This window comes from Lepidochelys kempii, chromosome 13, assembly GCF_965140285.1.
Source record: "Lepidochelys kempii isolate rLepKem1 chromosome 13, rLepKem1.hap1, whole genome shotgun sequence".
Taxonomy (NCBI): domain Eukaryota; kingdom Metazoa; phylum Chordata; order Testudines; family Cheloniidae; genus Lepidochelys; species Lepidochelys kempii.
In genome coordinates, this window is record NC_136392.1 from 3,838,777 (window position 1) to 3,851,737 (window position 12,961).

The 12,961-nt window shown below is 44.7% G+C and overlaps 1 protein-coding gene across 1 annotated transcript in view; it reads left to right on the forward strand.

Annotated features, from left to right (window-relative positions):
- STK35 (serine/threonine kinase 35) overlaps positions 1–12,961 on the forward strand; it is a 38,509-nt gene that overhangs the window by 9,336 nt on the left and 16,212 nt on the right. The window contains exon 2 of the mRNA XM_073308864.2: positions 5,019–5,766. Within this exon, the coding sequence (XP_073164965.1) occupies positions 5,019–5,731 (713 nt within the window). The 3' untranslated portion in view covers positions 5,732–5,766. The remainder of the gene's footprint in view (positions 1–5,018; positions 5,767–12,961) is intronic.

A 12,961-nucleotide genomic window follows, 5' to 3' on the forward strand; every position in this document is an offset into this window, starting at 1 on the left:
CGTGCGTCTCATTTTGGATGAGTCTCAAGTAACAGACCACTAGACTGTAGGGTTCAAATTCTTTAGCAGAGTGAATGTCATTTATGATCTGAAATTCATTATTCGGCATCTCCGGTTAAAGCAAAATACAGCTGAAGCTGAGCACCGGGCTTGGAGTTCCATTAGTCTCAATTGAAGGACCATTGAGAGGGAAGTACGCATGTCGGCAATGTGCAAAGCCACAGCCTTCATACATACACATGTTCAGGGCTCATGTTTGACCACGTGCCCTGTCGGCTGTTCTAGCCAATGGTGTCAATGTACATAACTCTCTTATTAGAGAGTGACTGAACCTAGATAGGGCAGTGCTCGCTAGCATGTCGGCTAAGATGCTACAAACTGGCTGCGCAGCTGCCTGGCCTCCGTGCTGTAGTTCTCTAGACACTTCTATGGTGTCCATGATATACAGCCTGCACCCTAGTTACAACACAGCAGTGCAAATACCACCAGCTCACACAGTGTCTGTGGCCATCTCTCTTCAGTGCAGTGTGCTGGCCATATCTTCTGTTTGCCATGTGACTCTTAACAGCTGGTATCGTGAGCTAATGAGTGTCTTTTAAGATTACATCTAATTGCAACAATGGAGAAAGGGACACCAGTTCGATTAGCTGTTAAATTTGCTCAGTGATTTGACTGAATGAAGTCACTTTGAAATGTTGAGGTTCCAAAAGGTGTTTCAGGGAAATGTCACTGCGGTAATGGAGGGGTTAGTGTACCTTATCCATCCTACACCACCTAGAATGGAGTGCAATGTCACTGAATTCAGTGGGACTTTGTCAACACTCTTACATCAGAACTTGTCTATCAATTGTCTTTTCTCTTAGTCTCCCTCTGCTGCCTGCTCTGTGTGTAAAAACCTAGAGACAGAAGAAGACTGTTCCCAGTAATTTTCTCTATGCAAAGTTCAAAACCTGCTGAGGAAAACTAACTAGAACTCAGTCCTTCCATGCACCCTTCAGAGACAAAAATCAGGGAAGGACCCCAACAATTGAGGGGGGGAGAGGGGAGTGGCCAACAAATCACCCAAAAAAAGCCATAGAGTGCAAATAAAGGGGAGGATCAAGGCTAGAGGAGGAAGAAGGCAAATGCAGGAATAGAAGGGAGACTAGTGTCCCATGTTGCTTTTCCCACTACACCTACTGCAAGGTGCCTGCTCTTTCTGCTGTTTGTGTGTAGCATTCCCGCATAAGTCAGAGTAGGAGGCTAGATCATTAGCAGAATTTAAAATGCCAAATTCCTACCCAAAAGCCATGTTCTATCCTGTGTGTATAGGATTCCTATTAATAGTCTCGGTGTAGTTTATGGTCCCAATTGTGTAGCTCTGCCACACAAACCCTAACCTGGTCCTCACCACATGAGGGCTAATACCCCACCCCACCCCCCATGTAACAATCAGCACCCTCTTCAAAACTCAGCTACCTGCAGTCTTCAGACTCACTGTCACAGTGGTGTGAATGTGCACGTGCAACCTGAGTGTAACATTAGTTGTACCTTTGTGTCTATGGGGCCAGATTCTCTGTTTTGGTTCCAGCTGACTTGCACTGACTCAATAGCACAAAACTGCTTGAAAGCAGCCCTGAAGGATCAGTAGAGGATTGGCCCTGATGTAGGAGAGGTAGTTCCCATTGCCAGTTCTATGCCACTCACTCCCTGGTGTGTGGGTAAGGGGACATGCCAGAGGGGAGGGCTGAGGAGAGCCTATGGGATCACTGCAACCAGCATAATCCAAAGCATCCTAAGGACTCTCCTAAATTACGCTGAAGGCCATTTTGGTCCCCATCTGGCCCAGGATCAGGGGAGCAGAAAGGTGGCTTGGAGCAGCCTTTTCCCAGCTCTCATCATGCCTATTGTCTAAACTTTTCATTATTCTTGGTCACTTAATTTCACTTTCGGAAATTCCATTTTAGCTACTACTTTGTCAGATCTTTAACTGGAGGCTCTTTATTTCGACGACAGAAAGGTGATTTAACAAATTTAAAATAATTTTCTGGGTTATAGAAAAAGTGAATAAATATTGCTCCTGGAATAGACCTGGTAGGTCAGTGTCCCACTCCCAGTTACTAGCACTGTACTTGGCCTACTACTGTGGATGCAGCTATCTGGACACGAGAGGGCTTGGCTTGTGGAAGTCCAGTGGCCGAGGATGTGCTTCAAAACTCAACAATCCTCTCTTTGCTCTTAAAAACTGAAGGCTTTTTCTTCATTGCTAAGCCAATATTTCAGCTTGTTGGAAACTGACTGGCTCTGTTACTGAGCTTGGCCGCCACTACACAGGTCACACTTGTAGAAAGGTGCCCATCAACACCACTAGAATCTGAATGCTTTTGCATTCCCACATGTGCCCTATACCTTGGTACTGGCTGCACTCCTACTTTTGTATGATATGCACACGAGGGGTGTGCCATTACTGTTATAAGCAGAGTCCATACATCCTCAGGCATAGAATACACAACACAAAGAACAGCTGTTCAGAGTTATTACCCAAACAGTAAAAAGAAAATTATGCTCAAATAAATTGGTTAGTCTCTAAGGTGCCACAAGTCCTCCTTTTTTTTTTTTTTTTGCAAATACAGACTAACACGGCTGCTACTCTGAAACCTACCAAAATAGAGTAATTCCTTGCCAGGAATAGCCATCCAACCCAAAATCTTCCTGCAGGGGGCTGGAGCAGCACTGACTGAAGGGTATACACAAACTCTTGTGTCTTAATGAGGTGTTGTGTGTTTTTTTTAATTAAGTTGAGTTAAAGTTATAAATTATAAGTACTCGTAACTGTTTTGACTGACTGCAAACGTTTTTGTTCCCAAGACCAGTAGCTCTGTCTTTGGTTTTCCATTCTGTCATGTCCTTTTCCCACTCTCCCACCAAGGGCGGCTCAGACAGTGGCTGCTGTTTTCCTGTTCTGAGTTTTCATCTCCAGAAACAAATAACCCTTCCTTCCCCAAAATAGACTGTTTGTCACCGAGACTCTAACTTGGAGGGATTCCCTCTTTACAGTACTCTTATTCGGGAGCCTTGGTTTGGCCTGCCCAGCAAATGCCACCAGCACACCACCTCCTGATGGCTTGTTTAAAGCAGGGGTTCTCAACCTTTCTCTTTCTAAGCCTCCCCACCCACGCCACCCCCATGCTATAAAAACTCCACAGCCTGCCTGTGCCATAACTGTTTGTCTGCATATAAAAGCCAGGGCCAGCATTGGGGGGTAGGGAGGAGGAGGCAGGGCAATTGCCCAGGGCCCCATACCACAGGTGGTCCCACAAAACTAAATTACTCAGGCTTCAGCCCCAGGTGATAGGGCTTCAGCTTTCTGCCCTGTGCTCCAGTGAGTCTGTTGGTGGCCCTGTTTGGTGGACCCCCTGAAACCTGCTTGCAGCCCCCAAGGGGGCCTTGGGCCCCTTGTTGAGAACTGCTGGTTTAAAGGGTCTCCCTCCCACTCCTCCCTCTGATCTAACTTTCATCATTCACGTAGGACAGGGAGGTACAGCCGGATCCTTCTTTTCTAATTTCCATGGCAGTAGTCATGGTTACAGACTGTTTATGCAAATAACCAGTATTTCTCTCCACCTACCCATACCAATCACTGACCATTACAGAGACTGACATTAAAGAGCTGATGACTTGGCCTGTTTGGTGTTCTTTGGCTTTATCAGCCATTGGAAATCCTGGTTTCTTTCCCATGCGGTCTCTAGAGTCTGTGCTAAAACGTTTATTTGCTGGAGGGTGGAGTCATTTAACACATTTTAACTCTTCAGCTCTGCCCATATGTTTTGATAGAAAAAGTAGAGGAAATTGAGTTGAGTACTCTGGGTTTATGATGAAATTTAATTCTCAACATCTTATGAGGAAATACTCCAGTTGCACTAACAGGTTCTGCCTGTATAACCAAGGTCAACTTCCATCTTCTCTCCTGCATCATGTTAGTTCGCTACATTCAGGAAGTGCTGTTTGCTAGGAGGTGAACAGTTCAAGATTCCTCCCCTCCCTGCTGGGAATATGGCTGTAGGCACAGATATCATCCCAAATAAGCTCCAGTGGTAATCAGTAGTCTTTGTACTCGTATAACTATATCTACACAAGGGCTTTTACCAATATACACCTATATTAGCAAAAAATCATACCCCTTACCAATAGAAACAATGAGGAGTCCAGTGGCACCTTAAAGACTTAACAGATTTATTTGGGCATAAGCTTTCATGGGTAAAAAAGGGATCTGAAGAATTGGGTTTTTACCCACAAAAGCCTGTGCCCAAATAAATCTGTTAGTCTTTAAGGTGCCAACAGACTCCTTTTTGTTTTTGTGGATACAGACTAATGCAGCTACCCCTCTGATACTTACCAATGGAATTATGCCAGTAAAACTTAGAGTAGGCCAGCCCTTAGTGGCTCCCGTCACCACAGCGGAGGAAACACTATAGGAGAGCAAGCTCGATTCTCTTCTGATTCCTACATCATTAGCAAGGCTGAGAATTCTAACTGCAGAATCTCACTGGTGGTAAATGCAGAAACTGAAAAACATAGCTTGGTTTTCAGATTCCAGGTGGAGTGTGCAGGATTGATAGTAAAACTGTTCACTTGCAATCTGAGCTCTGTAGAAACTAAAGAGGGTGGGTTCATGTTTACCTCCTCTCAGTGCCATTTGTAGAACAACTTTTAAGCAAACCGTCCTTTAAGCTGGTGTCTAGGGTATGGTTGTGACTGTGATAGGAAGTGAAAAATATTCTATAGCCCCCTCATTCCACAGGGCCCCAAAGCAGTTAAACTGTAGAGATGAGGGTGTCAGTCAGCCAGTCTGCAGCCTTCTGCATAACTTACAAATGACACACTTAGCAGCAGTGATCACCAGCATGTTCTCGTGAGGGCAGCTCTGGCTAGACTCCTCAGGACTTTCCGCTGCATTTAAAACAGAACTGTCTTACCATGGCTAACCTCTTGCTGTGTCTGCCATTACCATGCCTCTGTCTTTCTTTCTTTTTTGTAAGGTGAGAGGATCTTGGGCTATGCCGAGGAGCCCTGTTATCTCTGGTTCGTCATGGAGTTCTGCGAAGGGGGAGATCTGAATCAGTACGTGCTCTCGCGGCGACCAGACCCGGCCACTAACAAGAGTTTCATGCTACAGCTAACCAGCGCAATTGCCTTCCTGCACAAGAACCATATTGTGCACAGGGACCTGAAGCCAGACAACATCTTGATCACCGAGAAGTCTGGCACCCCGGTTCTCAAGGTGGCAGACTTCGGACTCAGCAAGGTCTGTGCTGGGCTGACGGCTCGGGGCAAGGAAGGTGGGAATGATAACAAAAATGTGAATGTGAACAAGTACTGGCTGTCTTCAGCCTGCGGCTCTGACTTCTACATGGCCCCTGAGGTCTGGGAGGGACACTACACTGCCAAGGCAGACATCTTTGCCCTGGGCATCATCATCTGGGCCATGATTGAGAGGATAACTTTCATCGACGCAGAGACCAAGAAGGAGCTACTGGGGACCTACATCAAGCAGGGCACAGAGATTGTGCCCGTTGGGGAAGCACTGCTAGAAAACCCAAAGATGGAGTTGCATATCCCCCAGAAACGCAGGACTTCCATGTCTGAGGGGATCAAGCAACTCTTGAAAGACATGTTAGCTGCTAACCCACAGGATCGACCTGATGCCTTTGAGCTTGAAACCAGAATGGACCAGGTTACATGTGCTGCTTAAATTCAGGGCAAAGCATTAGTGCATTTTGCAATTGGGTAAGTGTTCTGCAGTTTTTCTGCAACTCTTTTCTTCACCTATTGCACCATCCCACTTATTGGCTGTACTGTGTAATGGCACAGTGGAGCCTTTTATATTCTTAGCTATTTATCCACTGACTCATGTAAGGACTACTTCCTGAGGCTTTCATCCACCTTTATTTAAATAAAATCATAAAAGAAGATGGAAAACAGAACTAGCAGCATCCCTGTCTAATATTCTCCAAACCCTATATTGGAAACAGTATCTAACACAAGAGGACCCCTACCTCACTCACTCACTGACCGAGCTGGCTAGTGTATTCTATAGTTAAGGTTACTAGAACCACTGTGATGAGAAACAAACCAAAATCTATGAGATCTTACTTTTGTGTGCTCGTCCCCACACCATCAGTCACCTGAGCAGAGTAAGGTCTCTAGGCAACTCATCCCTGCCTGGAGACCTTACTCTGCTCAGGTGAGTGATGTTGTGAGGCAAGGGACCACTCAAACAATTAGGACAAAAACTTTCCTGCTGGCTCATTCTCTGCGCACTAACCAACTAGAGGGAGGGATCCTGCAGAGAAAGAATAGTATGCTAACGTGATCCTTGTATCATGTGTACACATGAGGGGGCAGAAGGCTTCATTGGCTGCCTTGTCGATAACTAGAGTGCGTCCCTTTGCAGCCTTACTGTTCTCTTAATTGTGGGTTTTGCATGTAATATAGCAATTTTCTTCTGTTTGTACACAAATGAAGCTCATCACTATGCTCAGAGGCCTTCCCATGATAAGGTGCCATATTCCACTCACTAGCTATCTTTTGGATGCAATACAGTTTTGCTCAGCTACTTCATCCTTTCCATATCAAAGGACCTCCTCTACTTAATGGTTTGAATCAGGCTGAGCCTAGTTTAGGCAATCCTGAAGCTGGAACATTGGACATCCGATCTCCTGGGCTCTGCATACCCCTTCCCACCCCAATATAATGTACTGGACTGATAACACCCTTATTGAATTTGAAGAGCTAAAACAGCTGTGCACACTGCTTAGGCATATACTGGGTAAAGTGGCAGGTGAGTTTTCAGCATGCACAATCCTGCTTCATCTAGAAGGAATGTAATTGGTCGTGTTTCAGTTTTACTTCCCAGTACTAAATAAGGGAATTCCTTATAGCATGAAATATACTCGTGCAATGCCAGACACATGTTCCTGTATTTGGCACAGTTGGGCGATATAAGCCTTCACAGGCAGAACGTTTACAGAATTGTTGTATTTTAACAGATTGCTCCCAGCTCATTTAAATGGAACCTCTTTCCTTCTAAGCTCAGTTACCTAAACCACACCTAGGAACTCCAAAATTCAAGGAGGAAGCAAAGCTCTCATAGTTTGCCCTTGCCACTGCTGTATTCAGAACCTAAAGGACTCCAGTAGCCAAAAGCCTTGTCTGTCAGAGCTGTAGAACTAGGGAATGGGGTTACATTGAGGTGGTGTCCTCAGTACCTGGGAAGTATTTATTTGTGGCAAAGCCACTTAGAAACAAAAGTTACTAGGGACTTCCCCAAGCCAAAGAACTGGGATGAAACTGGAAAATTGCAGATCTGGGAGATGAAAGTAAAACTGGCCTTTGGAGAATCTTGGTCTTTCAAAAGCTCCTGCAGTGTTCTCTGTATAATGCTGATCAGGAATGTGATCTGTGACACTTCATTAGTGGAAAAATGACTAAACTGGAACTTAGCCACCTGTTCTGCTTGCTGTGGTCAGGAGACTGAGGAGCTCATACTCAAATTAAATATTAAAGGAAATTACAAATTGGAGCTGCCTTGGCACGTCACTATTTTCCTCCTTCACGGTGAAGTTGTGCAACATATGTTAAGATCAACCCGTAGACTAGAGACATGCCTCTGCAGTAATATGCATGTACAACAGGATGAGTTAAGGGCACTTTGGCAGCCCTGGCTCCTAATTTCCTCGCTGCTGTTGATTTGCCTTGACCATGAATGTGAGCATTTGCCTTGACCTGAAGATTATGTAATAAAGATGTGCTCTCCCTCCCCTTTCTCTAGACACCAGTTTGGAATGTGCCCAGACAAGTACGTTATTTGGGGCATTTCTTACCAGTGTCAATCAGCAGCTGGTTTTCTCAGCTGAAGAGCTGCTGTGATTGAATTAAGATTTTTATTTTTTTGTAAGAATCTGACTTAACCCAGGAAAGCAAAGACACCCTTAGTTGAGACTTTGTTCTAGATACTCTCCCTCTAATGCCATGTATGTGATAAAAGGTACATCACAGTGAGTGACTGAATGGTGGGGCTGCATTAGTGCACAGGATGGTGGATCATTGGCTGTGTATAATGCAGGTTCCTGATGAGGTTGAGGTAGGGAGTTAAGAATGAATGAGCAGAATTGTGAACCTTGAAATGGACTTTAGTGATAACTGATCCTTACCTGTTCTGACTAGATGCTACTAGAATAGCATACTTCACCTTTTGGTTTTAAGGGAAGAGGTGGATGTTTTCCTCCTGTGGGGGTTGGGGATACGCTATTTTTAAAGCGCCTGGCATCATGCATCTCCCGCGTGGTCCATGTTTTTGCCTCTGCTGTTGCCATCTGTGATCACTCATGCTCTACTAACATGATGCTGCTGAGTTACGTAACAAGCCAGTGCCCTCTGGGGAAAATCCATTCTGCACATATCTGCAGAATAGTAAATGCAGGAATAATAAACAGAGAGGACAGTCCTACCCTGCAGCGGTTTACTTAAAACTCTAGCTGCCTGTTCAGATTCTCCCCTTCCCTATCCATGGATGGAGCCAGCAATTAGTCTTCACCAAATGTTTCCTTTAGTGACCCAGCCACAGTGGAAGTGGTTACCACTCATATAACTAAACTGAATGTGCCATCGTGGCTATGCTTTGCTTGTCCCCAGTAGCTGAGCTGAGTGCCGGCCATATGTTCATTGTAGACTTGGCGATTCTTTTGCATGATGGGGAAGTATTTCTCTGGTTCCTTCACTGTGCAGCAGTGCTCTTACATGCATGGCTTTTTAAACAGCATTCACACCTTCAAATCCACAATAGGTCCCTTACGCTAAAGCTCAGCAACAATGAAACATTCCCAACTCTTAAGTCTGAAACTGCCTGAGAAGCTTTAAATGAACTTAAATCAGTGCCTGAGGTCAGCATTAATGCCCCAGCAGTTGAGCATTTAACCACAAATCACTTCCCACAGCAAGTGTAACTTTGACCCTTATGAACCTTGTATCTTGAATTGCTGTATGTGCCATTCAGAACAGGCCTCTCATTTCTGTTTGAAGAGTTAAATGGCAAGAGACTTCAGACTGTAATTTAACTAAAGTTCATGTCCTAGCTTAGACACCACGCAATGCTGCCAGCCAGAGCTTGCCCATACTGGCCCCTTCTGGCTTCTCAAGGTCCAAGGGGGCTCATGTCTCTACACTTATGCTACAGATATTGCAGATCTGCCACTCAGCAGATTTTATATTTAACCAATATTTAGGGTTTTGTGGGGGAAAGTGTTCCTGCTGTTCTGCTGCTGAAGCCAGCTGGAACCCGTGAAGGTGACCTTCCTACTGGTTTTACCAGCCTGGCTGAGTACCCCAGAGCTGTCTGTCCCACATGACAGGTTTCAGAGTAACAGCCGTGTTAGTCTGTATTCGCAAAAAGAAAAGGAGTACTTGTGGCACCTTAGAGACTAACCAATTTATTTGAGCATGAGCTTTCGTGAGCTACAGCTCACTTCATCGGATGCATACCGTGGAAACTGCAGCAGACTTTTATATACACACAGAGAATATGAAACAATACCTTTTCCCACCCCACTGTCCTGCTGGTAATAGCTTATCTAAAGTGATCATCAGGTTGGGCCATTTCCAGCACAAATCCAGGTTTTCTCACCCTCCACCCCCCCCCCCCCCCAAACTCACTCTCCTGCTGGTAATAGCCCATCCAAAAAGTGACAACTCTCTACACAATGTGCATGATAATCAAGTTGGGCCATTTCCTGCACAAATCCAGGTTCTCTCACCCCCTCCCAAAAACCACACACACACAAACTCACTATCCTGCTAGTAATAGCTCATCCAAAGTGACCATTCTCCCTACAATGTGCATGATAATTAAGGTGGGCCATTTCCAGCACAAATCCAGGTTTTCTCACATCCCCCCCATACACACACAAACTCACCTCTCCTGCTGGTATCAGAGTAACAGCCGTATTAGTCTGTATTCGCAAAAAGAAAAGGAGTACTTGTGGCACCCTTAGAGACGAACCAATTTATTAGAGCATAAGCTTTCGTGAGCTACAGCTCACTTCCTCAGATGCATATCATGGAAACTGCAGCAGGCTTTATATATACACAGAGAATATGAAACAATACCTACTCCCACCCCACTGTCCTGCTGGTAATAGCTTATCTAAAGTGATCAGTGATCATCATTATGCAAGGTAGCCTGTTTCCTCTTGTTTTTTCCCTACCCCCCCCCCCCCAGATGTTCTGGTTTAACTTGGATTTAAACTTGAAGAGTGGTCAGTTTGGATGAGCTATTACCAGCAGGAGAGTGAGTTTGTGTGTGTATGGGGGTGGGGGGGATGTGAGAAAACCTGGATTTGTGCAGGAAATAGCCCAACTTGATTGTCATGCACATTGTGTAAAGAGTTGTCACTTTGGATGGGCTATCACCAGCAGGAGAGTGAATTTGTGTGGGGGGTGGAGGGTGAGAAAAACCTGGATTTGTGCTGGAAATGGCCCACCTGATGATCACTTTAGATAAGCTATTACCAGCAGGACAGTGGGGTGGGAGGAGTATTGTTTCATATTCTCCTGTGTATATATATAAAGCCTGCTGCAGTTTCCATGATATGCATCTGAGGAAGTGAGCTGTAGCTCACGAAAGCTTATGCTCTAATAAATTGGTTAGTCTCTAAGGTGCCACAAGTACTCCTTTTCTCCTGCTGGTAATAGCTTATCCAAACTGACCACTCTCCAAGTTTAAATTCAAGTTAAACCAGAACATCTGGGGGGGGGGGGGGGGGGTAGGAAAAAAACAAGAGGAAATAGGCTACCTTGCATAATGACTTAGCCACTCCAGTCTCTATTTAAGCCTAAATTAATAGTATCCAATTTGCAAATGAATTCCAATTCAGCAGTTTCTCGCTGGAGTCTGGATTTGAAGTTTTTTTGTTTTACTCACTGTCCTAGCTGTTGCTCCTTACTCCGTGCACACGGACTTTCTGTGTAAGAGTAAAAAGAAAAGGAGGACTTGTGGCACCTTAGAGACTAACACATTTATTTGAGCATAAGCTTTTGTTGAGCTACAGCTCACTTCATTGGATGCATTCAGTGGAAAATACAGTGAGGAGATTTATATACATAGAGAACATGAAACAATGGGTGTTACCATACACACTGTAAAGAGAGTGATCACTTAAGGTAAGGCTATTACCAGCGGGGGGGGGGGGGGGGGGGGTTGAGGGATAACCTTTTGTAGTGATAATCAAGGTGGGCCATTTCCAGAAGTTGACAAGAACATCTGAGGAACAGTGGGGGGTGGAGCGGGGGAATAAACATGGGGAAATAGTTTTACTTTGTGTAATAACCCATCCACTCCCAGTCTCTATTCAAGTCTAAGTTAATTGTATCCAGTTTGCAAATGAATTCCAATTCAGCAGTCTCTTGTTGGAGTCTGTTTTTGAAGTTTTTTTGTTGAAGAATTGCAACTTTTAGGTCTGTAATTGAGTGACCAGAGAGATTGAAGTCTTCTCCAACTGGTTTTTGAATGTTTTGAATGTTCCAACTGCTGGAAATAGCCCACCTTGATTATCACTACAAAAGGTTTTCTCGCCCCCCACTCTCCTGCTGGTAATAGCTCACCTTAAGTGATCACTCTCTTTACAGCGTGTATGGTAAACACCCGTTGTTTCATGTTCTCTATGTATATAAATCTCCCCACTGTATTTTCAACTGAATGCATCCGATTAAGTGAGCTGTAGCTTGCGAAAGCTTATGCGCAAATAAATTGGTTAGTCTCTAAGGTGCCACAAGTCCTCCTTTTCTTTTTGCGAATACAGACTAACACGGCTGCTACTCTGAAACCTGTCTGTAAGAGTAGAAGGCATTTCCTGCAATGTTTGTGTGCATATTTCACTGAAATAAACAGAATTTTTTTTCTCCTCCTCATTTGAGTAGACATAAGGGGTAAGGCTTTCACAGGACCCCAGCTTCTGGAGGGTGCTGTCACTGTTCCTAAGGTCTTATACACAATCTATACAATCTTTCCCTTTCTAGGTATGTGATACAGAAGTTATTCTAGTACAACCAGAAACTGAGCTGTTTGATCCGGGTGGGTGACCTCAGGTTAATCCCTTGATTCCTGTAGGTGTTTAGCATGGTTACTGCACTTGCATTACACATTAGCAGGTACTTAACCTCTCCATGCCTCAAGGGGGAGGCTGACTGTAAGCATGAAAGTAGTTGGATAATATCACTTGTAAGTAACTGTCAGCATTAATGTGCATTCCATCTTGTGGGTCTGATTCTGCCATGTTACTTGGTGCAGAGCAACACTAAAGGGGCAGAAGCAGGCCAGGCAGTTTCTTTGTGGCTAGAGACACATAGGATTTCCTTCCTTGTTCACTCTGCAGTTATCATCCTGTTCTGTATTTCGGTGAAAGCATGTACTGCTTGATCACAGACAGTGGCATCAGTTCCCCCTTTTCCCAGCTGTGCACTGCATTCTAGTGTTGTGGCCACTGTGGAATATGTACGCAGCGGACTTCCCTCTCCCTGTGTTAACTGTGGCAGCAAACCATCCCTTATGGTTACAGGTTAGGCAAGTTACTTATATTTGGACATCAATATAGTATTGGATGTAGTTAAATATCTATACAGCCAGGAACCTAGGGCACTCTGGCAGGGATGAGTTGCCTAGAGACATTACTCTGATCAGGTGAGTGATGGTGTGGGGACGAGCACACACAAGAAAGATCTCATAGATTTTGGTTTGTGTCTCATCACAGTGGTTCTAGTAACCTTAACTATAGAAATAAGCAGATACTAAGAGGAGTAAAGGCAAGATCTTTCCTGTGCTGTTCTGATAGTTGAGGCTTTGGTCCCCCTAGAGTGATCTTGCATAACTTACCTTTCAAAAGCTATAAACATCCTGATTAATGCTCTCCCGAAACTGCTTCAAGAGCTG